The sequence below is a fragment of the Amphibalanus amphitrite genome, unplaced genomic scaffold (genome assembly GCF_019059575.1).
Source record: "Amphibalanus amphitrite isolate SeventyFive unplaced genomic scaffold, NRLGWU_Aamphi_draft 000016F_arrow, whole genome shotgun sequence".
In the NCBI taxonomy this organism is placed as follows: domain Eukaryota; kingdom Metazoa; phylum Arthropoda; class Thecostraca; order Balanomorpha; family Balanidae; genus Amphibalanus; species Amphibalanus amphitrite.
Window position 1 is genome coordinate 261,627 of NW_024881512.1, and position 22,122 is coordinate 283,748.

Genomic DNA, 22,122 nt, shown 5'->3' on the forward strand with positions numbered 1-22,122 from the left:
TACCTCCGCCGGCGACCCAGATTCCCACGACCGGGCCACGGCCGCGCGGCGCCCCCCGTTCGACACGGCCGGCGCGCCGCGCCGATAAATGGCGCGAAACGAATCGGAGGGCTGAGACTGTCGCGCAGGGAACCGCGGGCGCGTCGTGATGTCAGAAATGGAGGCGGAGAGTGATACAAAGCTGGATCTTGCATATCTGTCAGGGATAACCCTGTCTGTGAGGATAAAACGTTGCATTGCCGACCTCACGATATGCTACATCAGCGCATTATTTTATTTTTTAACTCGGCGTGAGCTTTCTGGCTTTGTCGTGCTCGGAAGCCATTATTTTGGGCTGGGTCCAACTCTCACAATTAAGTTTGCTTGATGCTAAAGATGTTGCCGGCTGTCTCAGGCTGAACAAAATTTGTTGGTGAAATACATTCCTGAGAGCCCTCTGTCATACTCAAGGTGGCCCTCAAAGTATTTGCTATTTTCTCACTCCGAGCACCTCGGCCGCTTTTGGGAGCTGTTTCTGCCCCCAGCGTTAGAGCTGAAGTGTAAGGGATTCCCTGGCTCGTCACCAACTCCATGACAGAGCGTGCACCCCTCCCGCGGGGCGGTTTGAACGTGCGGACTGCGGCGCCGGGCGGCTGGGGCGGCAGCGACGGGCGATTGAACGATCGATCGGTCTCGGCTGGGGCTTGTTTGCCACGCTTCACTGCGGCCCGGTGTGGCGCCGTCCCGTCCAGAACCGTCCCACCAGCCCGCCGCGTCCCGTCACACCCGCTCCACCCCATCAAACCCCCACCATACCCTGTCCCTCGCCTGGCCTGACTCGCAGGCTGCGCTCGACTGGCCGCAGTGAGCTGCAGACTTGCAACAGGCGCGGGCCGCCGTCCTAGCCGGGGTGCGGGGATCGGGTGACACGACGGGGACTAGGTCAGATGTTTTTTACCGCGATTTGTTAGGCGCACACAGGCGCGGGTAAGTTATGGTGGCATCTACACGAGACGCTACGTGAACTGGGCTGGATGAAACAGTGCGGTACGGTCTTGTTTGTGGTCGTGGGCTGGGCTGGGCGTGGCTGATTAGTGACTAGACTATGCTGTACGTAAGATACACATCACACACACAACACGCACTTTGAAGGAAATTGGCGTGGAAGTCCCAAGTACTCGTGGATCTTATTTCGTAATGTAATTCGTGTCAGATCGTGGCCAGTAGTTGGAGGTCGATTCAATTTAGAGCTCGTCTGAACGAATCTCAACGGGTATTTTTCCGGACTGTTGCAATTGAGGCTAACTCGATCCGGTCGTTCTACGACGAACCCGGCCTGCGGCGGCGCGGTCGCTGTCGCTTCCATTACACCGTGCCCGCCCCCGCTGGCTCGGCGGCGTCCCCAGGGGCGAGTGTGGTGCGAAAACCGCCCGTTTTTGCCCGAGTCGCTGCTGTTCGAACACGCTCCGCGGCGCCGTCCCTGTTCTCCCAGCGGAGAATGACGGCGACAGGGCTGCGCCAGCTGCGTCGGCCACGTCGGAGCTGCGCCAGCTGTCGCCGTCAGCCGCTCGCTGCGCTGCGATGTCGTGTGAGCAAATCACCCAGAACTCATCAGATTTTATGATGCTGCGCGCTGTCTGCCAGCGGCCAGCAAACATCAAACATTGTCTCTCAGCGGAATTCGGTCGCCGCGCTGCGGCCCGGGAAAGCGGGTTACGAGTGCTGTGTGTGGCAGTGGTAGCCGCCGGCTGGACAGCGACTGCCGCGGCATACCATCCGCTCACAGACTGAGCACAGGCTGAGCGGAGGCTTTTCTGGGGAGCGGTGCTTGATCCCCACACTCGAGTGGGCACGGTACCGCTGTATGGCGCAGCGCGTCCCTGGCAGCGCGCCGACCGGTCACCTTGACCGTGGCGCTCGCGCGGTGCCGCCCGCGGCTACTGGGGCTCGGCCAGCGATGGCGAAATGCGTGGCGAAATCGCCGGACGTGCTCGCAGAATGTGCGTGATGGCCGGGAAATGGCTGTTGTTCGGCTATATTGGTCACGATCGGGGTGAAATGCGGCCGGCTCCAAGAGAGAGGCAGTTGCGCCACGGTGTGATGGGACTATTTGCAGCCGGAATAGAGTTTGCGGTGTGTGGTGGTGGGATTTGCTTTGGTGGGGCGTGCAGGCAGCTGTCAACAGCCCTCCCCACACAAATGAGGCGATTTTTGTTGGCACCTGCCGATGTGAATGGGCCTCCGCGGCCGTAACGGGCCCGTCCGACGTGCGCTGATTGCCGAACGCTGCCGCCGGCGTGGCCAATGCTCGGCGCTCGCTCATGTTGTGGCCATTGTTTGCGAGCGGCCCGTTTGTGGGCGGGCGTGGCGCCGGCGCACAATGCCGGCCGGCTGGCACGTTAGCCGCCGTCGGCCCGGCGCGCCCTGCACCCTGACACGGGTGAACGCTCCCCGTCGGCTCGGCGGGCCCTGCACCCTGACACGAGTAAACGCTCCCCGTCGGCCCGGCGGGCCCTGCACCCAGACACGGGTGAACGCTCCCCGTCGGCTCGGCGGGCCCTGCACCCTGACACGAGTAAACGCTCCCCGTCGGCCCGGCGGGCCCTGCACCCAAACACGGGTGAACGCTCCCCGTCGGCTCGGCGGACCCTGCACCCTGACACGAGTGAACGCTCCCCGTCGGCTCGGCGGACCCTGCACCCTGACACGAGTGAACGCTCCCCGTCGGCCCGGCGGGCCCTGCGCCCTGACACGAGTGAACGCTCCTGGCGGAACGTCGGCGCCTGCCGCGCTGTCTGGTGCTGCTGAGCGAGGCGCCATGCCAGTCACCCTGAGAGAGCTGAGCGACAGCGGCAGGCATCAACGACGGTGGAACAGCCCCTACACTCTACCGCGCGGGATCCCGGATGTCGGGGCTTCCTCTGGTTTTTGTGTTGCAACGCTGATGTCAAGGAGCTTGAATTTGAAACAGGAGCGAAATTTCTTCGCTTAAGTGCTAGTATGGAACCACATTTAAACTAGGAGTTTTGCTGTCCTCGTGAATTTGCTTTTATGTCCCCACTATCCACACTTTCGTAGCTAAATCACCATTGCCTCGTCTCCCAGAGGGAACATCTCGCTAGTCACGCCGCCTGCGCCGCCCCAGTTCCTCCGCCCTGTCTCCCCTGGGTCCCGTCACCGTCCCGCCAGCCTCCACCTGGGCTCCGACTGCGCCGCCGTCTGGCTCAGCGCTCTGTCGTGCCGCCGCCCTGTGAGTCACGCTGTGGCCCAAGTATCGAGTGGAACTGGGAGCTGCCCCCAGCCCCGGCAGGCACCGCCGCCCACCACCTGGCCCCGACCGGCTCGTGTCTGTCGTGATCGCGTGCCTGCCGCCGTCTGCCTCGACTGGTGTCTGCCCGGAGACCACTGAGTACCGGCCGGGGAGCACGGCAGGACGGGGGTGTCGCGTGCTGCCACTCCCGGTACATGGCGGCGGTTGACGGCTCATCAACGAGGTGTTTGCCTTCTCAGAGCTGGGGAGCCAGGTGGGCTGAGTTGATTGAAGAAAGCATGATGATGCTGTCGGATTGTGGGCAGGGCCAGGCATGTGTCGTGGTTTTGATTGTCCGTGTACGATGGCTTCCAATGTTGCGGCTCTGGCAATGTTCTGCCATGCCTGTTCATCCGTCCGTACATCTGTCCGCTACTGGGCGTCCAAGGTCAGGGGCTTCAGGTGGTGGGAGGATCGCAAGGGAGAGCATCGCAGTACCGAGAGATGGGGCCTGGTTCGGAACGACCGGTTCTGCATAGTTAGTGTCAGGGTCGAGGGTAAAGCGGCGTCAGCGTCAAGACAGTTCAACCCTTCTACTTTTGTGGACACGCAGTGTTGTGACTGGCACTATGCGTGGGTTCTTGGCGCTCAGAGTCGCCTGCTGTGCGTGACCATGCGATCGGAGCGACTGTCACGTTTTGGGACGCTGAGAACGGCGGTGAATGGCCGGTGGGAGATGGTCTGGATCCTGAGATGGCCGTCGTGATGCTGTGTGCTGCCCACATCACGGACATTCCATCAAGTCTGGCTCACGGTCATTACAGTTGATGGAAGGCTTCCCAACAGTCACGCCGAAGGTCAAAGAGCTCTCTCGCCCCCACGAACCACGGGAGTATGGAGACGTGTCTTTCTCCAGCGGTCGTTTGTTTTACTGAAATCGTCCAAGAGGTTGTGGCATGAAATTGCTGCCCATTTATTTTGGCTGCCAGCAGTATATAACTTCTGGAAACTATAGGGCGTCATGACAGCCTTTGTCGCTACAGGAATTGAGTCTCCCACGCGACTGCTCCCCACGTCCCACGTCCATCACTTTTGCGGTGACAGAGCTGGGCCACCGCAGACCCCCAAGCAGGACATCCCGGACCAGGGCCTCGGGGCAGGACAGTCACAGCCCGGAGCAGGAACCCGGAACGAGACCACCACAGCTTAGAACAAGACTGTCGCTCCGCAGAACCCGAAGAACGCCAGCGATAGCCTGGAGAAGGACCGTAGTCGCCGCAAGACCACTGCGGACAAGGACCTCCCTGCCCCTGGACACTGGACAGTCGCCGACCGTTTGACAGGGACTCGTTCCAACCGACGGCTCACCACCGCGGACATTGTCACCCACCCCTCTTTGTTTTCGATGTCCTTTGTCCTTGCCGAGTGTGCTGGGCGCGTGCGCGGGTGCCGTGTTGTTGTTTCGAGGTGTTATCGCCCCTGTCGCTCTCTCTCCCTGTCCCCTGCAGTCGCGTGCGTGACCGTCTATGGCCATTGTGGTCCGTGCGCGGATGTCGGCCGGTATCGTTATTCGTTACATTCATTGCCTGGGACAGCTGGGCCGCTGGATAAACGACTTAATAACGGTGGTCGGCGGCGGCCGCCGTGATGATCTATGTCGGCCGCCAGCTGCCACTGACCTAGCCAGCAGTGCGTGAACTGGAGTGGACGCCGTAAGGGTTCGGATCAGTTCGAGCTACTGCCGGCGGCGGCCGTGCAGCGTATAAACCAGGCGGGCCGGAGTGCAGCCGACGCGCCGGCGGATTGGACGGACGCCTGCGCTGGGCAGCCGGTAATGCGGCGGCCAGCGGACGGACGGAGCCACTGGAGCGGACGGAATTGGAGAGACGAGTTGACATAGGCCGAGGAAATCCGAGCCGAGCAAAGTGAAATCGCTGCGTCAGATGGGATTGGAGAGGACATACCGAGAGGGGAGCATCTGCGCCACTGAACAGTGAGCACTTCACTGGACATTTGGCGACTGGTGTGTGACTCACAGGCTCTCTCTTGATTGTCTTCGTTGTCTCCGTTATCGAAGTTGTCTCTGGGATGGGTCTCTCCCCGGGGCCATCCCTGGTCGATGTCTGGCGTTTGGTGGCGAACAGGATGCCTGTAACCGATGCTGTTCTCCCCGGGCAGGGCTCATGACAGCTGGCTGTCGTGGAGAGTGTTGCCGCCCGCCACGTGTGGCCGGCGCGGCAGGTGTCTGACGGCGCTGTTCTCACCTCTCCTTACGTCGTCCTGCCCTGAGGAACCCTCCCCGGTGTGCGGGCCCACCACAGCGCCGTCCACTGTCCACCGCACGGCGGTCTCAGCGGGACGTCTTCGGGTGTGTCGGGGTGCGGGGACCGCCCGCCCACCCGCGGCCCCAGACGAGGCGAGTCAGCAGCGGGCCGGGCTGTGTACGGGTTGCGGACTAGCCCAACTGACAAGGCTAACCACTCCCGCTGCGAGTACGATACGGCGTGCGTTTAATCAGCAGGAAGGTCAAGGAGGAATTCCGGGCCGGCTTCTGGGGGCACTGTCCTACCCTGGAGGAAGTGTTCTCGGGGCCGGCCGAACATGTCATCAACTTCTTGAGAAGAGTGGGGCGGGTGCAGGTCGCCACCGACCCGCCCCCGCCGGCCGCGCCCTAGGCGCGGTCCGCGACCGCGCAGAGAAGAAGAAGAAGGAATTCCGGGCGTAGCTGTTGACTGTGACTGGACGCCGGTTGGGAATGTTTGTACGAGTGTTGGCTTTCAAATTCCCGCACTGACCTTGGCAACGCAAATGAAGTTTGGATAGCGCATATAAAACAGCTGGATTCGCTCATCGCGTGCCCTGTTGTTTAGTGATGCGTGACTCCCCCTTTCACCCTTCCAAAGCGCACCCATCCGTACCCCCTGCGGCTCACCGAAATTCATTTATACCTCCCTAAACCACAGCGGCTGACGGAAAACCGCAATCCCTCAGTGCCTCCCCCCTCCCGCGGGCCTGGCGCCGCGCACCTGCGGACCGCTGATAGTGGGGAGGGGCAGCGGGCACCCCGAGCCCGGCCCTCGCCGTAATCCTGGACCGGGACTCCGCCCTGTCCCCATCCACCCCCGGCCCCAAATGGCCCGGCTAATTAGACCTTCTTCAGTGTCTGACGGGGCGGCGGCCGCGGAAGTTCCCCCCCCCCCTTCCCTCCTTACCTGGCCGGGCGGCGGCGGCGGCGGGCCGGCGACCGTTGGGCGGTTTGAAAGGTGGTCGTGTCCGGCGGCCGGCGCCGGACGGACCGGACAGCCGCCCCGCCGGACTGAGTGGACACGGCTCGGTGGACAGAGGCTCCGAGGACGGCGCCGGACGGGGCGCAGGGGCGGTGGAAGGTGCTGGTCACTGCACTGGCCGGAACGAAGGGTGCGCTGGGCAAGCAGGAGACGGGGACGGTATCTGCACTGACCAAGACCGTACGGTGGTCAGCGTTTGGTGACTGTGGACAAGGTTGACCGGAACGCGAATCCCGGGACCCGGATCATCAGTGTTTCAGATCATCGCCACTGGACAAGCTGCACGTTTGCTCTTCTTTACGTTGCGTAACTTGTTTTTAGTACCTACGCAACGTCTCGGATTGAGAGTTAGCTCGTCGTCTTTCCTCTAGGACAGGAAAAAAATACATAACAGAACATTGGCTTCATTAAATCCATGTGCCTATGCCATCTATCTGTTTGATCCAGTCTCCATCCAGATCCCTGATTGTCTCCACGTAGCCGCGTATTCTTGGCGGCCGCTCCGCTCCGGCCGGTCTGTGATCGTGCACTTTGCACCGGTGCCGGCACGGGGCGCGCGCCGCCCGCCGGTTTGAAGCCGGCACCAAGGTCGGTCAATTCATGCCCGGCCGGATTCCGCCCGGCTTCTCGGGCAGACGAGGCCCCGTGTCGCGTTGCCGGGCGTTGCATCAGAGCGGGCCCGAGCGGACTCCACTCTCCAGTGTCCCGGTGACAGTGGCTCTGAGAGGGCAGTGCGGAGCGGCTGCGGGGGTTGTGAGGTCGCTACTGCGTGCTTGGTAGGAGAGAACAGCCATACACCTGCGAGGCGCTCTGTGTTCAAGCCAGTTCTCTCGCCAGGAGGCGAGATTTTCAAACCCTTCTCTGGGCCGCTGTTCTCAGCCTCCGGTCCCTCCGGTCGGAGTTTTTGTACCGCCCAAGTTCAAGGAAAGGTCGGCCGTTTGGAGGGGACGCGCCGCACGCGCGAGTGATTCCAGACCTAGCCGCCGGCCAGAGGTGAACTCGGGTGACGCCGCGGCAGGTGAGCCGGCGGTGAGTCAGGTGAGCCGGCGGTGAGTCAGGTGAGCCGAGTGAGGTGTCTGTTGGCACGCGCCTCCGCCGCCGGACGTGGAGCGTCTCTCGGCCGCCACCTCTCTCCCCCCGGCCGGTGACCGGCGGTCGCGGTGGCGGCAGCGGGGCGGAGTGACGCCGCTCGTCATCGCTCGGCCGGCGGCGGCGCTGCGCAGCGCGGCGCAGTGTACCGCTGGTGACCGTCCGGGGCGGCGGCGGCCGTAACTCTCTCCTGGCGGGCCGATCGGTGGACCGGAGCGCCTCGCTGGGGCGCCAGATTCGTGAGCGACGCCGAGTGAGCAGCAGGTCCTTCACCCTGGCTCGCGGACGGACCGGCGGCGTGGTTTGAATTTCGTGCAGTTCGGGTGCAGCAGCGTGAACGGTGCCGCTGTGTGAGCGCGCAGAGCCGAGCTGTGTGCGTGCAGTGTGTGCGCAGTGGCGGTCAGACACGCACGCGCGTATTGTGCTAATCCGCCGCGTCTCTTGGTGCGCGCGCAGATCGTCGTGATAGAGTGGTTATCGGCGCAGTTGGCTGCCGGTTGTACTCGTGCGAGGCAGACAGGTGGCTCCAGTGGGCGAGTTTGTTAGCGGCCATGTAGCCGCGTGTGGAAGGTCTGGGTAACCTGCAGACAGTGTTGAGTGCATCAGAGTGACTCCCCAAGTGATACCGATGAAGATTAAAAAGCGGCCCCCGCCAGCGCCACCACTGGCCGGATTTCAGGAGGTGCCTTCCAAGTCGCGCTCTCAGACTCAGCTGGTACGTATGCAACATCCAATAAATATTGCGTGCTACTGCGTTGCACTTGCTATTGGTCGTCCTGCAAAATCCCTGCTGGTCGACGTGTTGTCCTGCATGTCGCTTGATCAAACTCGACATCCCCATTAGCCAATTGGCCACTGTCAACATTTATTATTTAATTACCTTCAGCGGGCCCGCATTGCTCCATTGATCGATCTATAATGTTGACGGCTGTCCGCGCCTGGGTGGTCCTAATCAACGCGTACCACTAACCACCTATCGGGCCAACTATGCTGGCGCTGCATAGTTAGCTCGCCGTCCCCTCAGCATGGGCGCCTCTGAGGATGACAGAGGCGCTCACAATCCGCTGACGGGCGACTGTCCATCGCGACCGCGTCATCCAGACATCATCGCCGATGACGGTCGGTCTCTCCGTCATCGGCGGCGCGGAAACCGTCGCTCACGATGCGGCTCATCGTTCGCAGTGACCGGCGACAGACGATGTCGTCTGAACGTCGCACGTCTTTCAGCTCCCTTCCGTTCCCATGGGAATCCCCGTCGTCGATGACTCGATAGCGGATATGAGTGGCATTGACTCTTACCTGCTTTTGTCCAGCTTCTATTACTGCACGATTAACTTTCGTTGAGGGAACTTTCATAAAGCTCTGGCTCACACGAGCTAAATCCTGCCTCTGGATTTCGTAATCGCGAACCTTTTGCTATGACAATAAATCTTTTTGTAGTTTGTGTGTCCTCCAGTCCTCAATGCATCATAAATTAAACACGAGCTCAGATCAAACAAGCTCAGCTATCGCTACCCATTTCAGTTCCATCTAATTTCATTTCAACTCTATCCTGTTCCACGGACTCTCTGCAACTCGACGCCGAGTTTGACTCGGTTTCGTCGTTGACGACGACGTGTCCTGTCAGCCTAACGTCGGTTTCGACGATCGACGACGACAGCGGCGCGATGGTCTGTCCATCCGACCTCTCCCCGGAGTCCGGAAAGCTGTCCGGAGCTGTCCGGAGCGCTGTCGTTACCCTGATAAGTGACGCTGAAGCGCTGTGACAGCCGCCCACCAGCTGAGAGAGACGAATGTCCCGCGCTACTCTGGGTGGTCGTTTGAGATGTCCTGTTCATTTGCGGTGAAACGGGAGCGCCGATGTCGGGTGTCAGATGTGGTTCACGGAAATCGGGATGGGCTGGTCTTTGGACTTGTTACTCAGAAACTGTCATACAGATCAAAGTCTGATTTATGAAGTGCATGAACCTTTTAATGTCAAAGTTGGCTCTGTGTAAGTTGCATCCGTTTTCTTTGAACTTTGGGGATTTGTCGGATCGACTTATGGTGAATTTTAGACGCTGCAGGGAGCAACTCATAACTCTAATGTGTTTCGGATTCATCTGAAATATCGGGGATGAGCTGACCGTACCCTGCAGTGCCATCGTAATGCCATTTCCTCGAGCTGGTCGTTGCAGCATCAGTTGCAGGTCACATGGTGCATCCCTGTTGCGCGGGTCGCCGGCAGTGCCGTGCCGGCAGCGGGCGTGGCAGTCCGCCCTTCCGGTGACTGACATGAGCTGTGACGCTTACGTGAGACCGGCAGATTTCGAGCGAGGACAATGCGACAGTCGGGGCGGGGCTGCAGCATTGAGCGGTGCATCCCCTGGCTCTGCATCATCGGGGGGCGGCTCTGGCCAGGCCAGGCCAGCAGCTGACGCTAGTTTATTGTGTGGTGTATCCCCTATCAGGATAAGCCGTGGGGCCCTGAATAGTGATGCATATTTCATCACGTTTGTGCTCACTCGTAGTGGATTTATGCGCTGAGCGAGAGGCCCGATCTGGGAGGCTGTGTTTGAAATGCCGGTTGATTGGACCAGTCCGGCTCGCCACTCAACTGGGCCAGTCCACCCGAACTTAGCAGTGCGCGAGTCGGCTCATCGGACCTGCTGAGCTGGCCCGGCACGACAGACTGTCATTTCCGCTGCTGCTGCTTCCCGGGTCCACAAAGCACCTGTGCCGCTGCCGCCCGCTGGTCCCTCCCGCTCTACGCCGGAAGGCGAGCTAGCGAGCGTTTCTCGGGCCGACACCCCGACACCGCGACACGCAGGTTTCTCCTCGGCCCATCGGCCGGCCAGGGTCACCGGCGGCCGCCGGGGCGGGCGGCGGCGGGCCGGCCCCGGTGCCGACTTTCACAGACCAACACCCGAGCGGCGCGCACGGGGAGCGCCTCAGCGCGCCGGCCGGCCGACCCGGCGACCCGCCACCGCGACCCGGCGACCGCGCTGTCCGCCGCGCCGCCGCGGCGCGCTGCGGTTACGCAAGGAGCGCGGCCGCTCGCACCGCGTGGGAAAGGAGCTGACCGGCTGTGTTCCTCCACCACCGCCGCTCCTGCCCCTGTCGTTAACCGCTGACCATTCGCGAGACTTCCGCTCGATTTGAGTCGCCATCGCCGGCGGCGGGGGTAGGGGATAGTCACGGCAGCGGCCACGGCAGTCAGGTAGCCAAGCCGCCTCTCTCCTTAACTGACTGCACTCTCACTGCATTCCTCTGGAGTCTGGACCTCCCTGGTCGCGGCGGGCCGCCCGGTGCAGCGGTTTCAGTGGTCAGACGGCGGTGACAGCTACCTACTGACAGACCGAGGAGAGAGTGGTCCGGTATCGCACCGCTCTGCCCACCGGGAGGGGGGGGGGGGACAGGTACGGAGACGGTCCCAGATGGACCGCTGATAGGTGGCCGGGCCGTTTTGACGAGATGAGTGGGAGGGCGGGACGGATGACGGAGCCGATAGACAGGATGGATGATCACGGGTCAGGGGTTGGTGCGGGTTTGTGTGAGCGGTGAGGTGTGTTTTGCTGGGAGAGGGAGGGGCGGGCTGTTCACGGCCCGGTCCAAACTGACTATCTTGTCTCTGAAAGCGCAGTAGGTGGACAGAAATAATGGTCGAACAGAAAGAGAAGCTATCTTATCAGTCGGGTCACTTACTACCCAGTTGCAGTGGCCAGCGTCTGGCCACTCCTACATTTAAAACAAACACTTGATTTGAATGCCCGTGGACGCCGATACTGGGTGACTGCTGGTTGACGGAACTACCCTCAGACTGGACGCCGTCGCTGCAATATTATTTGGATATACGGATGGGCTAGCAGCGGCTAGTGGCATAACCGTTTACCTTTGATGCTGCCAGCCTAGACGATAATTTTGAATGCCTGTCTGGGTAAATACGCTTGTTTGTTTGAGCACGATAACCTATCTTGGTGAATGATCGTTGTGGAAAGCAATGTCAACGGCGTGCATTCAAATTTACCCTCTTCATAACGGATCAGCGTGAATTCAGTGTTACTTTTGCCCTCTTATGCAGACACTCGTATCGCGTACAAAAATGTGAGGCATATGTTTCCTCTAACGGCTGTTAGCACTATGCTGTTTCTGTGGTTGAACGAGCCTGCCAGTCCGCTACTGGTCACTATAGCGATTAGGCCGTCCGAATGGCAACACCAATCATCCATGGCCTCGTTCTTACGGCAGGGTTTAGGTATTCCTCGCCGGCCGAGAGGAAGGGTGCCACCCCCTTTCCGGAAACGTTTCATGAGCATTACCATTCTCGTTTCTGCATTCTTTTGTTGAAGGGATGCTTGTCGAAAAAGCAAGACCACAATCTACATAGATATTGCGTTGCTGAACAATGTCTCACTTGTAAAGATGGCTGCGTTTCTGCAATAAATACTGATCTGTCCTTGATAAAATACGTCTATACCATGTAACAATGGCATTACATGATGTAGGCATGTAATCGGCCATGTTTGTCATTTTTTGCCCAAGCCTTTCCATTTGTCATGTCTCGAACTTTTCACGAAATATAGCCGGAAGAGATTCTCGTGATTCCAGTGATCTAAATGTGCTTTGTTTTCGTGGTACGCCACTTTGGTAACCTGCTTCGGCAGTTTTAGAGCTATCATTGCATTTTTCGGTGATCGTCTTGTTGTGAAAGTGTGTGAGCTAAACAATGCACACTATAAAGAGGAAATGGTGTGTGATTTATGCACGATATCCGCCTCGTTTGCTGAGGTCGTGTGCTTGGGAAGACGGGGGGCGGAAGGCTGTGCTCTATGAGCTCACACGCCGTGTTAATTGTACTATCCTCGGTGCAGCGCGGCAGGCGTTTCTCAGGAAGCGCGTATCATAACTTGAAGGCTAACGGGCCGCGGTTTTAATGCCACTTCCGAGCTCGGTAAAAACCGGGCCGGCCGGGTCGGCTGTTTGACTGGGCCGGCCGGCAGCCGGGCGGTCGGGGGTCATCTGACTGGGGTCAGCGAGTGACACCCGGCGGTCACCGCCACCGACCCCGGCGCCCAGCACGGCCGGCTCACCGCCGCGCCGCGCCTCCCGACACTTTGCTACCGTTTTAGGGCCGTGACCCGACGTTCCGGCCGGGTCAGCGGCGGTTAGTAGGCCCTCTGCCGCCGTGCAGGGGTCACCGGGCGTGACCCAGCGGTAACCGCGCGGTCACCAGATGGTGCTGTGTCCCATGGAGCCCCGACGGCCTGGTTCGGGTTTGTGGGATACAGGGCCGGGCCAGGGCTGGAGGGCCAGGGTCGAGAGGCAGCTAGGTGTCACCCGAGGGCTCAAATTGGTGTCTAGCTGAAGGCTGATGATGCTCTCATACCACAGATGTCGCGAGAAGCGCTTCGTAATCATTTGTGAGGAGACAGTTTCGAGCTGAGATGATCATTGAACATTTCTGGGTCGAGGCTACGTCCCAGCGCAGCCGTTTGTGGAGATGACATCTGACCCTCCGGTGCCCTTTGGAGGAGTTTCGGAGACAATGGAATGGCTGGCTGATCGTGATACTGGCCCATTATTCACGACACCATGGGGTGTTGATGGGAGCTATCAGCCGCGGAAGTCGTTATAAAACCCGTGGAAAGTCTGCACTGCCCTGCTCTCTCCCGTTCGCAGGCTGGCTATTTGAGGTGCACCACCCCGTGTGACACGTTCTGGCCGCAGCACTAGCTGCTGATTTATACATATGCTAATGTCATTCTCTCACGCTCGATATAGAAAATTGCGGTCGTGATTAGACTAACATGTATTTCCCAGAAGGAACTGTCGTACGCCCAGTGGGGTTGGGTAGATTGGCAATGTGAGGGTGGTAGCATAATACCAACTACCCAATTCCTGTCCCATAAGCTTATGCTTGGAAAGGCTTTCCACACGTTCAACTCCATATCGTCATTGCCGCACTCTGTCGTATCACCTCACCAATTCCGAGTAACGCGTCCCCCTGCTGCTTCATTCTCTGTAACAGAGTGTATACCTACCATCGCGGCCTGTCAGTGCGCGGGGGCCTGTTCCATGTCCCCTGCTGACATCGCGCCACCCCCGCCGCGGTATCAGACGGCACGGGGCGAGTGTTCACAGTTTATACCGGGCACAGGGTCTGGGTAAGGCCCAGTTTTCAGCCGCTGGCGTTGGCTGGATATCCCAGCTGGATGGGAATGATTTCAAGTAGACTGGTTCGATCTGGTTGGTGCTCCACGATAAGTGGAGCGAGTGTTTACATTGTCGTTTCATATGAATTTGTTATGATTCATAGTTTACACGTTTTGCTGACGGTGTTTCTTGAAAATTGAAGATGAACTGACGCTATCTATTCCATAATCTTTCATCGTAACTAAGACAAATCTCTTTTTGGCGAGACTGATCAACCCTTTATCCCAGGTCACTCCCCTGATCTACGCAGCGCACTAATCTGACCTTACCTGATCAAACCCGTCTCTTTGGCCGTCTTTGATGACTCCGGCGCTGCGTTCTGACCTGACCCTCCCTGTGCCCGCAGGTGACCCCGTCGGGTCGGCGCTGCGTTCTGACCTGACCTGACCCTCCCTGTGCCCACAGGTGACCCCGTCGGGCCGTCGCTGCGTGGTGGTGTTGCCGGACGAGCGGCGGTTAGACGTCACCATCCAGCTGCGTCTGCTGACCTCAGAGCTGGCCGAGATCGTGGCCTCGCACTGCTCGCTGAAGGAGCGCCGCTACTTCGGCCTGGCCTACCGTGGAGACAAGTGAGTACCCAGTGCAGGGGTAGAGAGTAGTGGGTATCTAACGAATAATGTTTGTCTATTTCAAGCAACCCGCGGTTACTATGTGACCGTGGGAGAGGTACGAGGGTTGAGCCCTTGTGTTGTAGCTGGTGTGAGGCGAGTAGCGACCATTTGTTGGTGCAAAATGATCGTGCAATGACATCTTTTTTTTTGTGCCGAGGTATAAGCCACGATGATGACATACTGCCGTGTTCCGTTAGTGCTAGGAAAGTGACTCAGAATATCCACGTTATGTAGAGCACCAGTTGTTGAAAAGTGCTACGAATGCCTGGACTGGTGCTGGCAAAAACTGTCATGGTGTGAAGGAATGCCGGCTGCCGGCTTATTTACCGTTTGTGTTACGGTGACGGGTGTTACGAGGTAGGCTTTGGTTGCTGGCAGTTTGTGCAACGTGCACCGTTGTGATTGACGCATATTTTTCACCGTGCCCGTGTGCAAAGCACGGCGATGGAGCGAGCGGAACGGGCCGCCCAAATCTTGTGACGCATGCGGTTTGGGAGCGTGGGCTCGTGAATGTGGGTGACCTTCGGCGTATTGAGAACCCCGTCCCGGGTCCCCATTGAAACCCCTGCTGATCGCACAATGCGGCGGCGCATAATCGCATTCTCACGTGGCGTTCAAGGCATCAATGGCCATGGAAAAGGATGATGTATCACGGGAATGTAATGCCCTTCAGGAATTGAGGCGCGATGGAGCGACAAAAGTGTCGTGCTGGTTATGAGAAGTCGAGTGCTCTGTTTGCATACATACTTGTACCGTCATAAAATCTCCGTGCGCGGTGTTTTGATCTACGCGCTATAAGCCCTCATCGCCCTATTTATTCCGCAGCCGTGACAATCTGACGCGTCGTCCCGTTTTCCCGGTGTCTGTGTGTGCCGGAGCGCATTGATCGGCGCGGCGCCGTGATTTTATCGTTCGACTCGGGCGATACGGTCGCCGGACTGAAATCATTACTGGCACGGGGCGTCACGGAGGTGATAAACTCGCCGATACGGCCGTATCAGTGCCGGCCGCTACTGAAAACGGCCGACTGACTCAGCCGGGGAGGAGGGTCATCGCTGCGCGCCGCTGGAGCGGGGGCTGGCGGCGGCTGTCGGCAACCGCCCCCAAATACGGGCCCGCCGCAGCCAAAGCCGCTGCAGCCAAAGCTATAGTGTCCGTGCAATGACAGTGGTGTGGTTCTGATGGTTGGCCAAAGAGAGACGTTTGACGACTGTTTTATGGAGATGTGTTTCACTTTTATTGAGATGAGTTGGGTATCGTTTTATTTAGGTTTTATCCTGACATTGACGATCCATTTGCTGTTTTATATCCAGCGAGTAATTTCGTAAATTTGGCTCCTTTGTTGTGGATTAGCCATTATTTAATCAAACTTCACCAGTTTGACGGTTTATTCTGTTGGACTGGAAGCAGAACCCCCGGCTCAAAGTCCAGAACAGAGCAGAGCAGCAGGGCGGCATCATGTTGTATGATAGGATGGGACCGCGACCTGCGCAGCATAAAAGCTGTCCGATCCCCTCGCTGTTATCACAATACATCCAGTCCGAAGTTCGATATCGTTCAAAACCAACGGCCGTCTGGACTGAGTCTACATGCAGCAGCTAGCCGGCGTCTGGACAGCGGTATCAGTCCCGTGTGCCTGCATAAACTCTGTCCCGTGGCCGCTGCGAGCACATAACAGGCACAGGAGCCATGCGGGTGGGGGCGGGGGAATGGTGGACCGCGTCAATACAAAACCGTCACCTACCCCCGCCCCCTCCATGGGTCATCCCCCATCGTTTAAACTTTGTGCGTATCTGGTGGCAGGGGCCATGTGTGTGCGGGAGGGATAGGGGAGGGACGGCCCGGGTGGTCGCTGGCACAGACTGTCACCCTAATGGGCGGCCGTTGATGGTACCGGGCGCCCGCAGCAGCAGTGAAATTTGAGACATGATTTGACATCGACTGAAAAGATGACGGCGGCGACGCTGTAGGTCGAGGAAGTGATGGCGGTGACGGCGGTTTTAGAAACGTTGTCGGCGTTGGCGTTAGTGTTGACGGTTGTCATGACGACGCGTGTGCGTGTCGGCAGACAGACCAGCTGGGTGGCCGAGCGGTGGACCTTATTACGGCGGCCGATGGCTCGTTAACGACCTGATTGGAGGCGCTGACTACCAGTTAGCCTTGATACTGACCCCGGGGCCCGGGCTCGGGGAACCGTGACGTGACCGAGGAATGGCTGAAGGGATACCGTCTTGTAGCCAGCTCACGTGGAACCTGAGACCCTCTTGGCGTGGAGAGAACTTCGACCAGTTGTCCGTCAGCATATGATGACCATTGTTATCTCAACTGCTTTGACTGTGTAGGGTATTCGATATGCAACAGTCTGAGGGCCTAATTACGGTATGAAGAATAGCAAGAATGTTCCGTGGCCCGTAAGCCGCAGCTTTGAACCAAAACAAGGCGCCACACACGGTCACTGAGACCCCGTAGTCACGTGGTGTATGGTTTACGTTAGGAAGCTGAGGCACGCCGCTCGGGACCCCGGTCACGTGGTTTATGGCTTACGCCGGGCGCCCCGCGGCGAGGCGTTGACGAGCTGTCCAAACAAGACGGCGGAGGGAGACGGATTCTCCAGCCGCCGCCCCTGCCACGGACGGAACCTGCACGGAACAGGGCACGGCCACGGCGCAACAGACGGTCATTGCGCACCGGGATATCGTGAACTGGCGGAAGGAGCTTAGTGATGGAAGCAGACAGAGTGGCATGATCAGGGGATCACCGTGCTACAAGTGTTTGTTTTTGGAACAGCCCTGTGTCATACTCATGAATCTTGGATGCTCGTGTTTGTTTCTGGCGGAGATGGAAACGATTGGTTTGTGTTGCAATCACAGACAAATGGGATAAATTCCTTCTGAGGATCAACAGTGATTCGTTAGCATGGAAAGCGGTAGTCGTGTCTAACCTCCCAAACATCTACCATCGTAAACGGGTGACGCAAGTGGGGGTATTCTATCTCATCTCCTGGCAGCCAATGTGGGAAGACCCGGCAGGGAGCCTGTCAGTATTTACATATTGCATCAGGAGACGTGTAGTCTCAGCGTTCTTCTATGTAATGTCGCATGCATACATCGTGGCCCCCGACCGCGCTAGCGGGTTTCTTTCTGTAGTTGGGAAACGTATGTTTGGCCGGAAATTTCGGTCGCTGCGTCCCTCTGTATTGCGAGGGACAACACCACTTACAAATAACAACTCGCCAACAATGCTTGTCGGGCCGGGAATAGCCCATCCGCTGGTGCATTCTCGCCGCAAAAACTTCCATGTCGGCGTCCGTTTGCGCTGTCTGCACTGACTGGCAGGCTGGCTCGACTCAGTCTGCAGCGGCGATAGCCTGCCTACTGCACACGGGCGACTGGCTGGCTCTTGGCTTCGTGCCTTACCGTCGACTTTGAACCAGGCGACCCGTGTGGGTCCGATGGGGGCGTGACGACCAACACGCCGTGACGCGCTTCGTGACGCCGGCACGTGACGGCCACACGCGGACGTGCTGGCTCGTGACGCGTCGGCGTGACGCCCGCACAGGAAGTCGTGGCGTCTGGTGACGATGTGTTCAGTCGGCTCGCATCTGCAACAGACGTTTCGTAAACCTCTGCAGCTACATATACCCGGCGAACTCTCAGCCCATATGTGGTATGCAGACAGTACGACGTGAGGATCCGTTTGGGTGATGGAATCCACGATGTTGGGTCCTCCGAACTTCCACCGGGCTTGACCGTGCGACAGCAAGCGGCGATACCGCTAGCCTTGTCTGGGATCGGTCGTGCGGTGGCTGTCGTGGAGGCAACATGTTGCAACGTTGCAGCCGAAGAGGCCAGACAAGGATCGATGGCGATGGTCATGCAGGACGACCAGCTGACGATAGACGAACAGCGAGTGGCATCAGATCACTCACAGCTGCAGTCGAGCAACCCCCGCTCTACGCATCGATGGTCTATCACCTGTTGTTACTCCGCCCGCCGTGTCATCTGATGTTATTTTGTGTCATCAGATGTCATTTGATGTCAGACTGGATGTCATTTGGTGCCCTCTGTCGATCTGCTGCGGCAGCTCTCCGAGCGAGTTGTTTGCCGCAGCGTCAGTGACCGTGCGTCCTGTCGTCTCCGCCCGGCCCCGTCGGCCGCCACAGACGATAGCCCACCCGGCGAGCCAAGCCGCGACGAATGGCCGCGTCTTCCTTCCGTTCGCCGGGAATCCGCGCGGCTCTCTGTGTTTGGAGATGTTGTGACAAGACGCTGCAGCACGTCCGGCGCCGTTCCAACCGTCCGCTCCGGACGGCGAGATGTGGGCCGGACGCCCCCCGCAGCCGTGCTGACTGCGGAGAGCGCCGCGTTTGCTGCCGATGCTCGGAGACGGCGAAAGCGGCGTGCGAGGTTATTGTGCGACGTACGTGACGCGGCTGTGGCGCTGCGCGACGAGCGGCGCACGCGCGGCCGGCCAAACACGGCACAATGCCGGCCAGAGAGCAGACCCGCAGAGGTGGTGTGTGGATGAGGGCGTCCTGGATGACGGTGACTGAACGAGCCGAGTGCTTGCCTTATAGCTGAGGTGCTCGCAGTCAGGTCCCAACACGGAGAGGCAGCTGATCAACGGCCAAATGTTGTGTTCGAGTGGGGCTAGTAGAATAGGGGAGGAACTTCGCACTGATTACGGGTGGATGCTGTGTTAGGAGGCATCCCATGGTTCGTCCACGTTTTTTCGCCATGATGCCCACGTGCATTTTACCATGCAAGACCGCATGAAGTGACTGCCTGGAGTCACCCGGGAGGCAGAGGTAACTGTCACTCATTGACCATAAATGACGGTAATCTTGTTCACCTTAATCCACTGTGATCCCGAAACTTTCTACTTTCTCATCAGCTATGCTCATTGGGGAAGGCACTTGTGGTCTGGTCATGCTGCGTCGTAAAGTATTCCTAAAGTGGCCTGAACATACGATTATCGGCGTCATTAAATGCCAAAGCATCGTAATTATCATCATGGTTTGGACACTGCACTGTTCCATCATGGTTAACCTCACAACAGCTGTTGTTCACACAATTTCCGCCTGTGAACCCGCGTCCCATTATCAGTGCACGTCGGCAGCAATTATAGACAGGCTAGCATAAAACAGGCCACGATTTATTGGGCACGATTGGCCGTCAAGCTCAGCCGGTGTCGGAACTGACAGCTGTCTGCTTCACGCCTGTGCTGTCGTGTGTCTGTCTGTCGGCCGTGGTCTGTGTTACTGCCTGTCTACTTGTGCTGCCCAGTTATCTGCTAGTCTGTGGTCGTCGGCCGTTTGTGCTGCTACCGAGCCATCTGCTCTCCGTGGCTCTCGTTTATCTGTGCTGTCCCATGACTTCCGGCTGTTGTATCAACTGTCTTTGCTTGTCGGAATGTCTGCTCTCCCTGTTCTTCTTGCTGTCCGCTTTGCCAGCAGCTCTGCTGTCTGCGCTGTCAGTAATCTCCATGTTGGCCGTATCCACCGTTCAGCGTATATCGAATATCGACCCGACCCTGCACCCGCCCCTCCCAGCAGCTGTGCGAGACGTGACTGACATGTGCCGCTCACTAGTGGAGTAAGATCGCTTATCGCCCGTCAATGGGGCGGCACCCCCGCACAGGTGGCAATGTGGACCCGGCGTGATTGTGAGGTGATTAGATAGCGGGCGTTGTAGGTGGGTGACATAATGCTTATGGATGAAGTTATCGATCGCGGAAGGAAGTTTCATAGCAGATTATGTCTAGTTGTGATGAGTTTTTTTTTTGTAAGATGAACCACGTTGATGCTTAGTCGAAGCAATACTCCTGGCGCGCGTGCTCTTGCTTTTTTTCCTTAGCAGGAGACAGTAGCGGCGGAACACCTTCAATTAGGGGAGGGGGGCACTGCCGACTTTTGGCCCCATTCTTTCCATGCAACGCCCATAGGGCCAATGTTAAAATGCCAAAATCAAAGGGGGGCACGGTGCCCTCCCCGTTCCGCCGCCTCCTATGGCAGGAGAGGGCTAAGGGTTCTAGCTAAACATTAGACACCTCACGCGTAGTCTAATGAGAAGGAATATACCTTGCGTCTTTCTCAAATCTGTGATATGCCTTAATAAGACTCAAGACTGATACAGTGATACTGGACTATGAGTTTTGTTTTGATTGTTGAGTTCACTATCGTGCTACAGGCGGCCCACTCGCCGTGGAGGCTGCCGTAGCTTATCTCAGCGACCTGCACGCCACCTACATAGTTCCCGACCGGCCGCCAGGTGGCGAGCCGCTTCTCACGCCGCTAGTTTTGGTCCTCACCACCAGATGTCAGCACATGTCCCTGGAGAAGGCGACGCCTAAGCTGGGAATGCGCGTGTGGCGTAGTTCAGGGTTCGTCATGGAAAAACACCCATCAAGTCCGTCATCGATGTCTTCGTCAGCTCATCGAGCAGTTAAAAATCTTCGTTTTCCTTACGTCGTGCTAGGGTCTGGCCCTGGGGGCATTGTCATAGTCTGCGGCGGTCACGGACTTTAACCCAAAGTGCATTTTTTTTTACGGATTTGGTAAATGTCAGGTCATGATGAGGAAAGCTGAAAACTTAACTAATATAAAATTGACCTTCCAATTACTCATAATGTGTGCTTGTGGATGTTTTTGTGTTACGCATCTGGACACTTGAGGTAGTTCTGTCACAACTTTGATTTCAGTTTCTCTCAAATGTGCTGTTAGCCTGTAGCTATGAGCCTCTCCAGGTTTACTACATAGTAGCATGCAAATTTGCAACAAACCTTCTATCGGACTTTGCTTCCAATGCAGCCGGCCGTCCCTCTGATATTACCGCACACATGTCTTGCTGCGATTTCTGGTGCCTCCGGTCCGTTAAGAGCCACGTGACGCCGGTCGAAGCTCTGTGCCGTCCCCGTCCTGTCCCCGGCCGCTCTATCGGCAGTGACTCACTCCTCTGCGCTCGTGACTCCGACCCGACCCGGCCCGGTCCCGGCTGACACCAACTGCGGACGTCGGCTTCCGTCGGCCGCACCGGCCTCTCGGCGGCTCCTTCCTGCTGTGCCTTTTTAGTGAAGATATCAGCTGCGGCGATACGCGCCGCGCGCGTGCTCCGGCGTCCGGTTTCCTTGCACCAATTCATCGGCTTTTTATGTGCCGTTTACGGCGTTCGCGACTTGCCGGCGCCGGGCTCCCCGACTGTTTCAGCCCCCCCCCCCCGGCCTTTCAGTTTTTCTCGCGCCTCGCGCGGGGTTTTCAGTTTCGGTTTCTGCCGTTGCTCGTTTGGCGTGTGACAGTTGATTGTGACGTACCGGTCCGCCCAGCTGTCCCTGTGTGAGTTTTGTTTGTCCGTCTGCTACGCACAGTCCCCTCCCCTGCCATTCGCCAAACAACTGTTTACGAGCGGGCGTAAAACGGGCTCGGACAGTGGCGCCACCTGGATCGGCCCGCCGCCGGCGCCGGTTCCTTTTGTCACACCGAGGGGACAGACAGAATCGGCGCCGCGCGTCTGTCGGCCGGCAAAGACGCCGAAATGGTCCTTTGATGGTCAGATAGTCGGTGGGCCGGCGGAGGCGGTCGTATGGCGGGCAATGGGAAGTGGGTGCTGGACACGCTCTTTTGTCGGTGTTTTGGTGGACCAGTTAGGATGGTGCAGTTTGTTCTGCCTACCATCTGCCGTTCATGTGAATCGCGGGCACTGCAGACGTGTGGTCTGGC

The 22,122-nt window shown here is 58.4% G+C and overlaps 1 protein-coding gene across 4 annotated transcripts in view; it reads left to right on the top strand.

Moving 5' to 3' along the window:
* LOC122386903 (FERM domain-containing protein 4A-like) overlaps window positions 1-22,122 on the top strand; it is a 102,874-nt gene that overhangs the window by 16,551 nt on the left and 64,201 nt on the right. For 3 of the 4 annotated variants that reach the window (XM_043376633.1, XM_043376639.1, XM_043376658.1), the window contains one exon: window positions 14,203-14,366. In XM_043376633.1, the coding sequence (XP_043232568.1) occupies window positions 14,203-14,366 (164 nt within the window). Of the gene's footprint in view, window positions 1-7,657; window positions 8,321-14,202; window positions 14,367-22,122 lie in introns of those variants that run through there. The other variant, XM_043376647.1, reaches the window with a different exon arrangement.